Genomic DNA, 13,964 nt, shown 5'->3' on the forward strand with positions numbered 1-13,964 from the left:
GGCGGCGTCCTCGCCCACCTCGCCACCAAGTATCTCTCTCTCCCTCATTCTCTCGGTGTGGTTTCTATCCTATACTTTCAAGTTAGTTCTGGGGCTAAATTTGAGGTTTTCGGGTTGCAGTGCTGGCAGAAGACCATGGACTTCAGTGCCGGATGCAAGAATGTGCGTTCGAACAAGTCGTTCCTCATCCATTTCTGCCACAAATGCCTATTGAACAGGTGAGCTTGAGTATTTCTGGCTGCAAGTGTATCACTGCCATTAGCCAGCGGCCACATCATCCCCGTCTTTCGCAAACTCCGACAGGCTATCTTCTCTCGGCAATCCCTTCGGCGGGCTCTCCTTGTGGTTCAGAGCATGTTCTTCTGGCCTTTTTTCCTCTTTCGGTTCTAGCCTTTTTGGTTCTCGTCCATCTTTCGGTGCCGCGAGGACCAATCTTACCTTTCACTGAGTCAGAGTCGGTCATGATGAGGTGGACGCTGGCTGAGAGAGTGGAGATGGTAGTTGGAGCCGAAGGGGAGAAACCGTGCGTGTGGAACACCTCAATCTTCTTGAATCCGAGGAGGAATTCCCTGTTTATGAGGTCGTGGATGCTATCCAACGGTGAGATGAAGTAAGCTTCTCTCTTTCTCTGCAGGTTTTCAGTTTCTCGGTTAGGGTTTCATTCACGATTGCATTCTTCATCATTTTTTTTAGCTTGAGATGAATTGGCTATCCATGTTTTGTTATAGTTTCACATTTTTACTCATCCTCCTTTGAGTATGGACGACTATGTTTTATTGATTTCTTTTTTAATTTTTCATCTTTTGTATCATTTGTCTGATAATGATTAAACAATTGTTTTGTGTAAATTTATACAGGGGTGCCAGATGGTATTCTATGCAGATGGCTGGAGTTGTTACTTATACGAGAGCTAAAATTATTCAGAATGCTCGATTGCTTGTTGAAAAAATTGGAAGACCACTTGAACTGGATACATACGGGATTTGGTGTGCACTGCCAGGATAATTCCCTGAAAACTTCGTATTTAGAACAATGTAAATTTCCTCTCATTTGTGCTTGTTCTTTGGTAAATTCATTGGCATTAAAATAAAATGGAGACATTGCTCCTTGTTGTTTCGTACCTTGATCTACAAGAGGCTTAAATTTCTTGTATTTTATTTAGCATGATCTTTCGTAATATAAACTTTATATAAACCTATGCTGGTCAGGTTTGTAGGACGTCTTCTTGCTTTAAGGTATTGCTTAGTGTATTTATCATATAGTAGTAGTCTGTGCTTCATCGCCTTTTAATCACTCCATATTATGCTTTCATTGGAAATTTGCAAGTAAATTCCTCCATAGTTTTAGTTCAAGTTCATAGTGACAGTCATAGGTGAAGGGACAAAGATCGAACAATTGATTCACTATATTTAGTAGTCAATCCCTAATAGGAAGCTACATTTATGTACTTGATTCCTCAATATATTCACATGGAATGTTGCTTGATTCTGAATTTCAAGACTACTCTGGGACATCAAGTATTGAAAATTTTCCACTTATTGTTGTTATTGAAGTATTATATCACTGGACATGCTCTCACATTTATTTCTAGCATTATCCTTTCTTTTTTGTTGCAGCACTTTGGCCATTGTTAGCATTGGCCTGTAGTTCTAGTGTTGTTCCAGTTCCTCATTGCCAACTTTCTATTTGATTGACAGTAGGTGATTACCATATTGTACTGAATCAGTACTATTTTCTATTTGATTGAATGCATTTTATTGTTTAACTTAGAACCTATGTTAATTTTGTTTCACCTGTATATGTATTTTGTTTTTTATACACAGATTATATGAATTGTATTACGAGAAATTTTTCTCGAGTTTCATAATTCATTTTTTTTAGTTTTTTTTTTAAAATTAGCGACGGATTATTTCCATCGCCAAGCCATCGCCAATTTCATTCAGACGATAGTTTGCGACAGACTAATCCGTCGCTAACTTGCCAACGAAAAGTTAGCGACAAATTATATCCGGATATAGTTCGTCGCTAAATAGCGACAGACTGGAGACGAACATAAGTCATCGCTAAATAGCGTTGGACTGACGACAAATAAATTTCGGTGCCATTTAGCGACTAAGATTAAGCGACGAACGCTATCCGTCGCTAAACACGTTAGCGACATAATTTGCGACAGATAACGTCTGTCGTTAATACACATTTTTCTTGTAGTGAGTTGATTAACAGTCTGCATCAGAGAGGATCCTTAAACCTCTTTCAGTTGATTTGCAGAGGCAGGAGGCTGGAGAATTTAACCTCCTCTGGGTAGCCGTTATCCAGCCTAACTGTCTCATTGAATTCTCAAGCATGCTGGGAATCCAATGTGTAGTGGGTCCCACCATGATTATAGTGGTACATATCTCAATGACCCACTAAATGGGTCATTGGATTCCATGTGAGACCCATCTGGTCACACTGGATCCATATCAGGATCCAACAAGGATAATAGGTGTCAAAAATTAGATGCTTCATTATATTTTCATCTTAGTTGTCATCAACAAGATACTTGGTTAATCTTTTAAGAGTTTTCTTTTTCAATTATAAGTTTTATAAGTCATTTGCTTTAATATTTACGTGTCTTTAAGAAAATTCATTTTTTATATGTAGACTTGCTTTCATACATTTATTAATTTTAGTTGTTCTCTTAATAAAACATTGACATAAGTTTTACTTACTCAGAACCGGGCCACATGGATGATCGCTTAACTCTAGTATTTTAGAGTACTAAATAACTTATGCAAAATTTATGTCATAATTTTTTTTTATCTAAATAGATGGTTTTCTTTTTCATACTACCTATTGTACAATGTTATTGACAAATCTCAATTGATTGCAATTGCTAATATGTAATTTGATCCTATTTATGCAAAACTTAAAACTCATTATTTTTTTTTTGTCAGAGAAAGCTGGGGTTAGGGGAATTCAAACTTGCAACGTCCCAACACAAGGTAACGTGCAGTAACTGCTCCTGTCTAAGGATGGCAGTGGACGGAGGTCCTCCATCTCTGTTTCATGTCCTCCATCCCGGGTTCAAACGGGGCAAGGTGGGGAGTGGGCCCCATTTTCCCTCGATACATTGCCATCCTTAGAAGGATTGGGGACGAGGCAGGGTGGGGCAAGGCGGGGATCGGGACGGGGATGGAGCAGGGCGGGGGAAAGCGTAAGTCCATCCCTACCTCTATCTATGCATGGGTTTTGATTTGAACCTTCATCCGAGCCTCCATCCCCGGTACAAACGGGGCGAGGCGGGGTCGTCCCCCCCCCCCCAATCCACTGCTATCCCTACTCCTGCCACACAAGTGGAGCCCCTGTTGGTACACTTAAAACTCATTATTAGTAAAGTATATCTAACATCTTGTTATTTTCACTTAATTATATAATATTTTTTAGCAATTTTAAATTATTGATTAATGTTGTCAGTGATTTTGAAGCAAATAGAATTGCATGTTTCACGTGCTATGAGATTTAGTACTAAACTAAAACAAAGGAAAATAATGACCAGCTATAAAATATTTTGAGTCAGGAAAATTCTTTATTAGACATCTTTTATTGAGTAATATTGAAATTGCAAAATGGATATTATTTTATGAGACTTTTTTTCAAGATAAATATTATTTACATAAAATACTTAAAAAAACTTTTTGTTTGTTTTATTTTTATTTTTCAATTGCCTTTTATTATTATATTTCACTATTAAACTTCTGTTCAGGTATGGTTATATATTTACTTTTTTGTATTGGTGCCGGTCTTTGGAACGGGCCGTGTATGACAAAAAAGCGGAAACATATTGAATTTGAATCCCGACCCGAAGATAAATTCGATAGATGAGATTGATTAGAGAACGGATCAAAATCCAGCCCAAAACCCCTAGAAACGTAAAACGGGGAATGGAGTTCCGCCATACCCTCTCTTCCTTGCTACTACCTCTCTCCCTGGCATCTCTTTGTGTTCGCAGAGTCTCTCAATCTGGAAACTCTAAGCAGCCGGGCCGCCATGGATTCCTCTCCTTCCTTCTCCGCCAGGGAATGGCGTCCCTTCTTCTACGGAGAGGGATCTCCTCGGCGTCGTGGAGCAGTATCGGGAGTGCTACTGAGGGGGAGGACTCTGAATCGGCGTCCCCGGAGGACGTTCGTAGAGACGACCTCAGGGGCAGGATCTTTCGACTGAGGTTCCCCAGGCGGAGCGCGGCCGCGGCGATCGAAAGGTGGATCTGCGAAGGGAGTCGCGTCCGGCAGTCGGAGCTCCGCGCGATCGCGAAGCAACTCGCGATGTCTCAGCGTTACAAGCACGCTCTTGAGGTTGGGTTTCCGGAAATTCGTTCCCCCCATTTTTCGCCTCCTTTGTTCCTTGTCTTTAGTTATTTGTTACTTCTTATGATTTATCATAAACCATGATACCACCTAGATAGAATTAGTCATCACCATAACCACTGCTCTAGCTTCTTATTGATGTGGTCTGCAAAGAAATCTTTTATGTGGTTCTGATGGACCAACATTGAGCGTGTTGCGAAATAAAATCAATGTTGAGATTTTAAGTGGATGGGGAATCATCGCAGTCAGAGGGAGACTGCAGATTGAATCGACTTGATTACTTAAAGCTCATGCTTTTAATGCTGCTGAAAGGTTCTTTAAGGCGATCTCTTCAATCGCCAAAACATGCTCCAATTGCACTACAATAATTTATTCATATGCTTGAGCAAAGCTTACCGAAAAGGGCGAGATGCTCTTTGAGAAAAATTAAGAGTTCTATCTTGACCCCCGCTATAGTCTATACTCCCTTACAATTAAATGATCACGCTGTATAATGCCAACTGGTCAGTTAGACAAAACCCTTGTTGTTATTGGAGAACTGAGAGGGCAGCAGGTTTCACCAAGTCTATTCATGTATCTCTGTGTTATATCTGATTGATTAGATCATTATGCTTTAAAAAACTCCTGCATCAATTCATGGGGCTATCTGTAATGGAGCATGTGTTTGCATTTGAAAATTTAATACTCCACATATTTTGTCATCTTTTAGTCCCACAGTGATGGTCATATAATGATATGAAGTCCAGGGCAGAACTCAATCAGGGTGCTTTGTCCTTTTTCTTATTGCAACCAAGTGTAGTGTGCTTATTTTTGTTTGACTGGTCTAGACAGCAAGCATGCTATTGATCATTTTAATTTCATGTTTCACTGATGTGAGAAAAAAATTAAAGCCTAAAGTTGTATAAACTGCAGATTTTGGAATGGATGCATGCCAAGGGTGGTTTCTCAAAGTCAGCTGCTGACCATGCCATCACAGTAGAGTGCATGATCAAAGTTCATGGCTTGTCTTATGGTGAGAAATATTTTGAGAACCTCCATGATAGCGCTTCACAAAAAGCAGCCTGTATGCCAGTTCTCCACTCTTACGTGCATGATGGGGATGTGGAGAATGCTGAAGCTCTTATGATGAAGCTGCAGCAGTTAGGTTTGGCTGTAGATGCTCATCCTTTCAATGAAGTGATGAAGTTGTATATGGCTACTGGCAGGACCAAAAGAGTCCTATTGGTAATCCGTCAGATGAAACATAACAAGATACCCCTTAATGTTCTCTCCTACAACCTCTGGATGAATGCGTGTGCTTTGGTGTCAGGTGTTGGGGATGCAGAGAAAGTCTACGAGGAAATGGTGAATAGCAGCAATGTGGAAGTTGGTTGGAGCACACTCTCTACATTATCACATATCTATGTGAAAGCTAATCTTACCAGCAAGGCACTCGCTGCTCTGAGATTGGCTGAGCAGAAACTGTCACCTAAGAAGCATCTCGGTTACTTCTTCCTTCTAACGCTCCACACTGCAGTAAACAATGAGGAAGGAGTGCTCAGAATATGGGAGCTTATCCAAAGAATTGAAGGGAGATTGACAAGCACAAATTACATGCATATACTGCTTTCTCTGGTGAAGGTTGGTAATCTCAGGAAAGCCGAGATGGCCTTTCGTACATGGGAATCAAAATATCATAAGTATGACATCAGAGTTTCCAATGTGCTTCTTGGTGCTTACATGAGAGAAGGATGGATGGATAAAGCCGAGTCCCTGCATCTTCACACCTTGAGGAAAGGCGGGCGCCCAAACTATAAGACGTGGGAAATTCTTATGGAAGGGTGGGTGAAAGTGAAGCAGATGGACAAGGCTGTTGAAGCCATGAAGAAAGGATTTTCTAAGCTGAAGGGCTGTGATTGGCGCCCATCTCCCTCTATTGTACTGGCCATCGCCGAGTACTTCGAGTTGCAGGAGAATTTTGATGATGCAATAAGGTATATCAAAACTCTGCATCGGCTAGGATTGGCGAGTGGTTCATTGTATAAATCACTGCTCCGGTTGTGTATGCGCACTCAGAGATCAGCTACAGAAATTCTTGGGATGATTGAAAAGGACAAGATTGACTTGGATGAAGAAACTCGAGCACTTATTTCGGATTTGAACAGTGGTGCATTCAACAATAGCTGATGAACCTTTCCTCGGTCTTTTGCATGCTGCCCGCCATTCTCATCCCCTGCACTTATGAGAGCTAACAAATACTTGCAAGTGCTTGTTTGATTTGAGGTTGGTTCAACTTGTTTTTAACTTCTGGCCCAGCTTGTCTTTGTCCATGCTTGGCATGGTTCGAGTTCGATTTCAGGCACCTACAGCTCAATCGGCAGCCCTCGCTTCTTATCTTCAGGAGCTTTGTAAACCGATTTATTGGATGCAAGTTATGTGATGTGCTGTTGTTCAGAGGTCAAGTTGGCAGTTTTTTTCCAGGATGTTGTATCTTTTTCATATTTTGCCATGGCATGGGGGTGGAGGTTGGTTGAGGAATTGCAGAGTTATGCATGCTATGATTCCTTTTATCTAGAGCTTCTCAAATATAAGACTTCCAGGTGAGAAAGCAAGTATTCCTCAATTGATGTGCTGCATCGTGCTGATTCTCCTTGGTTTGAAAGGGATATTCATATTGGCTAAAGGACAATGACAGGATGTGATTTTGAGTTCAACAATGAGCGCGTTTAAATTTCAGTAGTGAGGCAAAAGTCTGACATGTTACCATTCAAGTTCTCTTGTTGAACGACGTTCAGTGCATCGATGGTAAGATCAAGATTCAAGGTTTACCACCATGTGTCGTTTTGTATTGGCTGAAAGCTAACCAAGGAAAGAATTATATTGTAGATGCATGGTCCTGTGTCGCATATAGGGTGTTGATTTGGTGAGTGTAAGGTTTAATACGTTGATTACAAGATCTCTTGTCGAATTTTAGACACTCAAAAGACCGGAGATTAAGAGATGCCATGTTGAAAGCAGTTTGTATATTTCTATGGGTAGCTTTTTTAAGTCCTCATCTAATTGTCAGTCGAACTTGCATGTACATCCCCAAGAAAGCATAGAAGGCTTGGTTGGACAAGCCTACTAAGATTGATGAGGGATCATCCCACTTTAACCTTTGCTGTCATAGTTTAGTGCCAGAGATCTTACATCTTGTGCTTTGGTCTAACAAAGTTTATTGAATAAAGATTTAAGTTGTGATCAGTGTGAAAATGCTTTCAATGTGATCATCTTTATACAACCGGAGACTAGAGGCAATCTTTTTCACAAATATGTCCATCAAGACACGTTTGATTCACTCAGCCCAAAGGCTACATTGAGCGCGCTGTAAATAGCCAAAAATGTTGATATCCTAAGCAACAATTTCTATGCATATCCCAAGAGATGCATTAACCAAAGAATCATCAAACACTCCTTTCATCTAACGCCATGGGATGTAGTTTTACCTGGGGCTGCACAATGAGCTGAGCTAGCTCAAGCCCGACCTATTTAAGCTCGGTTTGAATTCGTATGAAAAAATAAATGAGCCAAGTTTGAACAATGCTTCAAGCTCGATATAGATAAACAAGCTGATCTTGAACAGGTAGTCAAGCTTGATTAGACTGATAAAGCTCGGCTCATATAGGTATATGATACCTTAGGTTTAGTATATATACCATTTTTTTGACAAATCTAATGAAAAAAGGGGCTTCACCCTAATGTGTAAGTCAGTGGGTTTTCATGGAGTGCTGAGATCAAATCCTAGCTCTCTTCCACTCATCTAATTTTTTAGTTAAGCATGGTCAGCTCAAGCTGAGATGAGACCTGCTCAAGCTCGGCCCGATCCAGTCACAAACAGCCACTTTTCAAGCTTGGCTCAAGCTCGAGCAGAGCTTGAACATGTGCTTTTTTACGACCTGAGTTCAAGCCAGCCCTAGGCTCGAACCTGGCTAGTGTGCACCCCTAGTTACTCCACAATGCTCTCACTAAGTAACATGTGCCATTGATCCGTCAAACGGGATCTGGAAGGGCAAAGAAAAATTCATCTTTTCTATATGACCCAAAAAATTAGATATTTGTTTACTAACGCATACCCAGTTTGGCCCTGTTCTCTGGTAATTGAAAACACAAACCCAGACAAAAGTGGCATCAACTGAAATGGTTAGTGTTCACAGTTGAAGATACCAGATTGAGAGCAAGATGGAAGCAGTATCTACATCTGCTGTTAGCAACTCAACATTTGTGCCTGTTATGGTTTCATACAAGAATAGGTAACTGTACAAAAGAAGCAGATAATCAATGTTACACCTCGTTGATCTTATTCCTTTCTTAAAGAAAAGAGAGAACAATGGTGAAGTCTTCCTTTTTAATTGTACTGCTACCATAATCAAAAGTCATAAAATAGACGTTAATATCATGGAATTGCTTATACACAGATTTCATCTGAAACTGGCAAATGCCGCCAAACAAGCTCGCAAACAAGCCCCAAAGAAGTTTGGCGTAATGGGATGGGGGGAGGGAGGGAATAAACCTTAACCCCCACGATCCTCACCCACCGTGAGAGTTTTATAAAGAGCTTTGACGTTGCACCCTCTTGCTTCACTTCAATACACACAAAGTGGGAGAGAGTTTGAAAAAAAAAATGAGAAAGAGAGTTGCAAAGAGAAAGGAAGAGAGAGTTATCACGAGGCCAACGACCACCATAGGAATGCAATTCTTTTCTTCTTCTTTTCCTTTCGTTTAGAAGGCCGACAACCATAACTTACAGTAGGTTGCAGAAAAAAAAAACACAGACAACAAAACCGGCAACCATGGTTGCTGACCCCGGCCACAAAGAGGGAAAAAGTTAGGAAGGGGGCTGTGTCCCTTCTTCCTTATACCCAGCTACCGAGCCTTAGGTCGGTTTAGGTGCATACCGAACCGAGTAAAAAAAGAAAAAAAGAAAAAGGGGTTGACTGAACCGGTCTGACTCAATCATATCGATTCAAGCAGACCGAACTGGTTTGGGTGTGAACCCAGACCAAGTTGGGTCTGACAGGGTCTCAGTTCTATGCTTGGATCTGGGTCCAGTCGATCTAGACCAATCCAAGTTAAAATGAATCCAGACAAAATTTGAATCTGGATCCTCTCTGACAAATTTAGATTTAGATCAGAACTGGATCTAGATCCATTTTAAAATGGTTTAGATCAGTGCTGGATCCATATCAGAGTTGGATTTGGATCCAACTCATAGCTAGATGGACCAGTTCTAGATCAAGATCAGAGCTGCATTTGGATCCAACTCATAACTGGATAGATCAGTTCTAGATGCAAATCAGAACTCGCTCTGGATCCAGTCTGATAGTTTTTTATTCAGATCAAAACTAGATCTGGATCCATTTTGTGATTAATTATGAATTTTGAGAATCCAATTGAGAATCAAAACTAGATCTGGATCCAGTCTGATAGTTTTTTTTCAATAAACCTAGTACTCTAAACTCAGACCGAACCTATTTTAACCTAGGATGAGTCAGGTCAAATCATAAGAGTTGAAATGACCAAATTATCTTTATGTGTACCCAATATCCGATTAAGTAAAATGGGTATAACTTTGCATTCTGAACTTAAAATTGAGTGAAGTTTGGTGCATTGGACTCATATCATAGAGAGAAATCTTCTTGTCTTATGGTTATGGTCAAATTAGTGGCACAAAAATTAAGGTTTGATGAGTAACTCAAGAGGGGTATTTTGGTAATTTTTTAAAAATATAAAGAAGGTATGTGTATTAATATGAATATGCTTGTGTGATAATCAGATTCTATTGTTAGAGCTATTTGAGACTTGATTGCAACTAGAATACAACATTCATATTCGAGTTCAGGGATATTATAAGCAGTCTTAGTTGTGAACAAACCATATTGTGTTGTATATTATTATTATTGTTGTATATTAGCATGTTTAGAAATGTAGCTGTAACGACCTCAAATCGTACTCATGAAAAAGTATAAATTTTTTTACTCAATTGCGAAAGTGTCCCCAGAAACTCGGGGCCTTTACAGTTCCATTCCCAACTAGATAACTCAACCAACCACAAGGGATCTTACACCTTATCTTTCAAACCCAACCCAAACTGAATCAACTTTATTAATTAAAAAATGATAAAGTCATGAGACAATTAAATAAGAACATTAGAATGCATAAAAAAATAAAAGAAAAGAGCCCCGCTGTCCATAGAAGTTTACCAAATAGTCACGTGATCCTCTCGTAGCTCCTCTCATTAGCAAGTCACCTCACTGGGCATTTGAGGTTGCAAAAAACATAAAAAGTAGGGTGTCAGAATCCAAAAAATTCTACGTGCGAATATCTCTAATAAAACAAATGAGTATAAAGAATACATATAGGATTCATGCAATAGGGATGCTACTCAAACACTTTTCATAATTTCATAAGCAGTAAAGACATTCATCATGCAACATGATGCAATATCATAAAATTCAACCATACATCATAAGTAAAGAAAATAAATAAATATGCATGATCTAATGCATAACAGAAAGATGCATGATGTTAGTGCTCATGTATGAATAAATTTTTATCTTTATCAAGTTCTCTTATTATATGCATGTCTCTATTAATATGCACACAATTTAAGTTTCTCTTTTTATTACAGTTGCCTGCGGATACACCAAATGGGTAAGAATTCCGGAGGTCAAGTAGGGTTCTCAAGGTAACTTAGCACACAAGTAATATTTTATTACTGTATTCTAAACTTAGCCCTCGACCGAAACATCCTTTAGAATATTAGACTACCCATCTAATGTTCGGACACTAGGGACCACCCATTCACAAGCATCACTTTTATTGGTATACCAAAATAATAGTTGTGTCTACACATCACCCCAAGCAAAGTGACATAAACTCCCTAAAACCGTGGTCAGGAAAAAGAACTTCAATATCGAGTTCAGGAGCAATAACAATGCACACAGAGTTTTTGTATCCTTTCGATTTTCCCAAAACTGCATCTCCAAGAGTCCTATACTCCTGATGAGACATCTCAGAACATATATTACACTGTTTTTTTCTTTATCTTATTATTAATAGTCATTTCATTAATTTGCAATTCAACATACCAAATTAATACCACAATTTGCATTTTTAAATGTGAGGCTCATCACAGAATCACCCCCCGTGGAAAACATAGAACAATGCAATATAAAAAATAATGTCAATGTGATTTTTGCAATGCATGAAAAATAATCAAAAAAGCAATCCAAGCTCAAAGCTCATCAGACCCACGATGATCCATTTTTATCACCTATGCATCATGTGCAAAAATCATAATAACATACAATATATGCAATGATGTCAACATGCTTCCAAATGCACATTCATATATACCAATTTAACCATGTGCATGAAACAATAATATTCATATGCATGAATTCACATATGCATACTTTTATCCAATCTACATATTCATGCCAAATATATATTTTCATTCATGAATCATTTTAATTAAAACATGTGAACACTCATGCAATCATTTACATGAAAAAAAATGTATCAACTTCATGTATACACAAGCATGTGAAGCAACTATGCAAATAACACTTTAACTAAGTATGATCTTCCAACTGCAATCATGTGAATATTCATTAGTTTACGTGCATAAAACTGCATCCATCATCATAAGCAAATCTGAAAACTTATTTACCACCAAGAAACAAATAAAAATTTTGAAGACAAGTGAAAGTCCCATTCTCCTTTCATGCACAAAACCAAATTTAATTTAAATAAAAATTTGGAAATGCATAACTGAGGTAGTTTTTTTTTTAAGAAATACCTGCCCAGCCAATCAGCTGGGCCTTGGCAAGGTCTGTCAGCACCTGTCAGGTGTTGCTAGACCTGCCCCTTGAATTGTCTAAGATGCTGACCAGTTCTTGGGGAGTATAATTTGAGTATATTGATTAACAATGAAACTGTCATGGCTGGAATCTTCTGGCTTACAAGCAAATGAAATCCAAATTATATGCATGGCAGTTGACAAATTTGAGAACAATAGTGTGATCAGTGTCAAAGCATGACCAAAAAAAGAAGGAAAGAAAAGTGAATCAAGGTCACATCTCAACTTTGACAAGATGTTTGTGGGATTTTACTTTTTAAATAAACAAGGGTTGACAGGAAGCCCATTAAATAATTAATAATTATTTAAAACTTTCCAAAAATAACAAAATTATATAAGGAGGTTTTTTAACCTTAGTTAACTCCAATTTAAAGCTCCTAAATGAATTTAAAGCTATAAAATTATTGGGCATGAATTTGAATTTGGATCCAAGAACCAAATCTATTTTCAAAATCCTAATAAAATTTGGACGGGACCAAATCAAGATTATTATGGGTCTTGGATAGAGTCCATATCCATAATAATTTGGATCAAACCCATTGAATTCAGTATGATCCAAATCTGTATCCAATACGATAAATTGATCTTTTTTTAAAAAAAAATATGATTTCTAAGCCAACCAAAACTCAAATTTAAAAAAATAACATACCGTTGTTCTCGGCATTTTGAGATGCATCCGACGACATATTACACGAATATCAACTTTTGAGTTTCGCCCAAAAATAACTTGAATTTTGCTTGAATTGAAAAGTTGAAAATTAAACTTTTCTTCATGTTTTAAGTGGCTCGTTTAGACCTAGTTGATGAGACCTAGGCCAAGCCCATACTCAAAATCATTGGTTTAAGATCGAGGTTCAAACAATTTTCTTCTATACTTAGCCAAATTTTAAAAAACCCAGAAAATGACTAAGTATGAAAATATATGATATTACAGTAACTCTTGAGTGTGAACATGATATGTATATAATGATGATGCATAAGTTTATTGCAATAAGATGACTGTATGTATACGCCAATCATGATATATCATGCATATTTGAAAGAGATTGTTTTATGAAACATATCTATATTATAATCTACAAATAACATGCATTGTGATGAGATTGTGATTAGCCTTGAGTCCCTTGTATATGGTTGTATCATTTGAATTTTATATTGAGATTAACATGCTTAATTCCTTAAATCCCGAAAGTGGTGACCTGTGGAAATGACTACCTAATTCATGGCTAGAGTCTAGTCACCATAGAGAGTGGGTCACCGATGATTTAACGATATAGAGACTCTACCTCGTTGCATGCTTAATGTGATACAAAGTGTGAACCCTAATGTCATTCTGAGATTGAGAATGAGATCTGTCATGATTATTTCATGATAGCACTCGTAGGAGAACGAGTGAAGCACGAGCTTGAGAGTAAGGTTCAATGTAATGAACTTAAAATATGACTTAGTGTTATATTCACACTATCATAGATCTACGCAAAGATTTAGATAGAGAGGCAAATGAGTAAAATTCTTGAAGTAGGCTGCATAGGTCCTCCTTGCAATCATCACAAATAGCTTTGAAGAACTCAATGGGAAACCCGTCTGATTCAGTTGCTTTACTTGTAGGCATGGACCACATAACAAGCCGTAATTCATCAATTGTAAACGAGCTTGAAAGTAAGACCTTTTGCTCATTATTTAGAGCATTAAGCAACATCCGATCAAGATTCACTTTACAAGTTGAGTGACAGCTATAT

The 13,964-nt window shown here is 38.3% G+C and overlaps 1 protein-coding gene across 1 annotated transcript; it reads left to right on the forward strand.

The window, feature by feature from the left end:
* The first annotated feature begins 3,923 nt into the window (after positions 1 to 3,923).
* LOC149812534 (Tetratricopeptide repeat (TPR)-like superfamily protein) lies at positions 3,924 to 7,342 on the forward strand. Its single transcript, XM_089993072.1, has 2 exons — positions 3,924 to 4,334; positions 5,259 to 7,342. The coding sequence occupies exons 1-2, from the start codon at positions 3,924 to 3,926 to the stop codon at positions 6,510 to 6,512; spliced, it is 1,665 nt and encodes a 554-aa protein (XP_089849198.1). The 3' UTR covers positions 6,513 to 7,342.
* Positions 7,343 to 13,964: the final 6,622 nt, after the last annotated feature.

Source organism: Nuphar pumila, chromosome 17 (assembly GCF_984573655.1).
Source record: "Nuphar pumila chromosome 17, dmNupPumi1.hap1.1, whole genome shotgun sequence".
In the NCBI taxonomy this organism is placed as follows: Eukaryota; Viridiplantae; Streptophyta; class Magnoliopsida; order Nymphaeales; family Nymphaeaceae; genus Nuphar; species Nuphar pumila.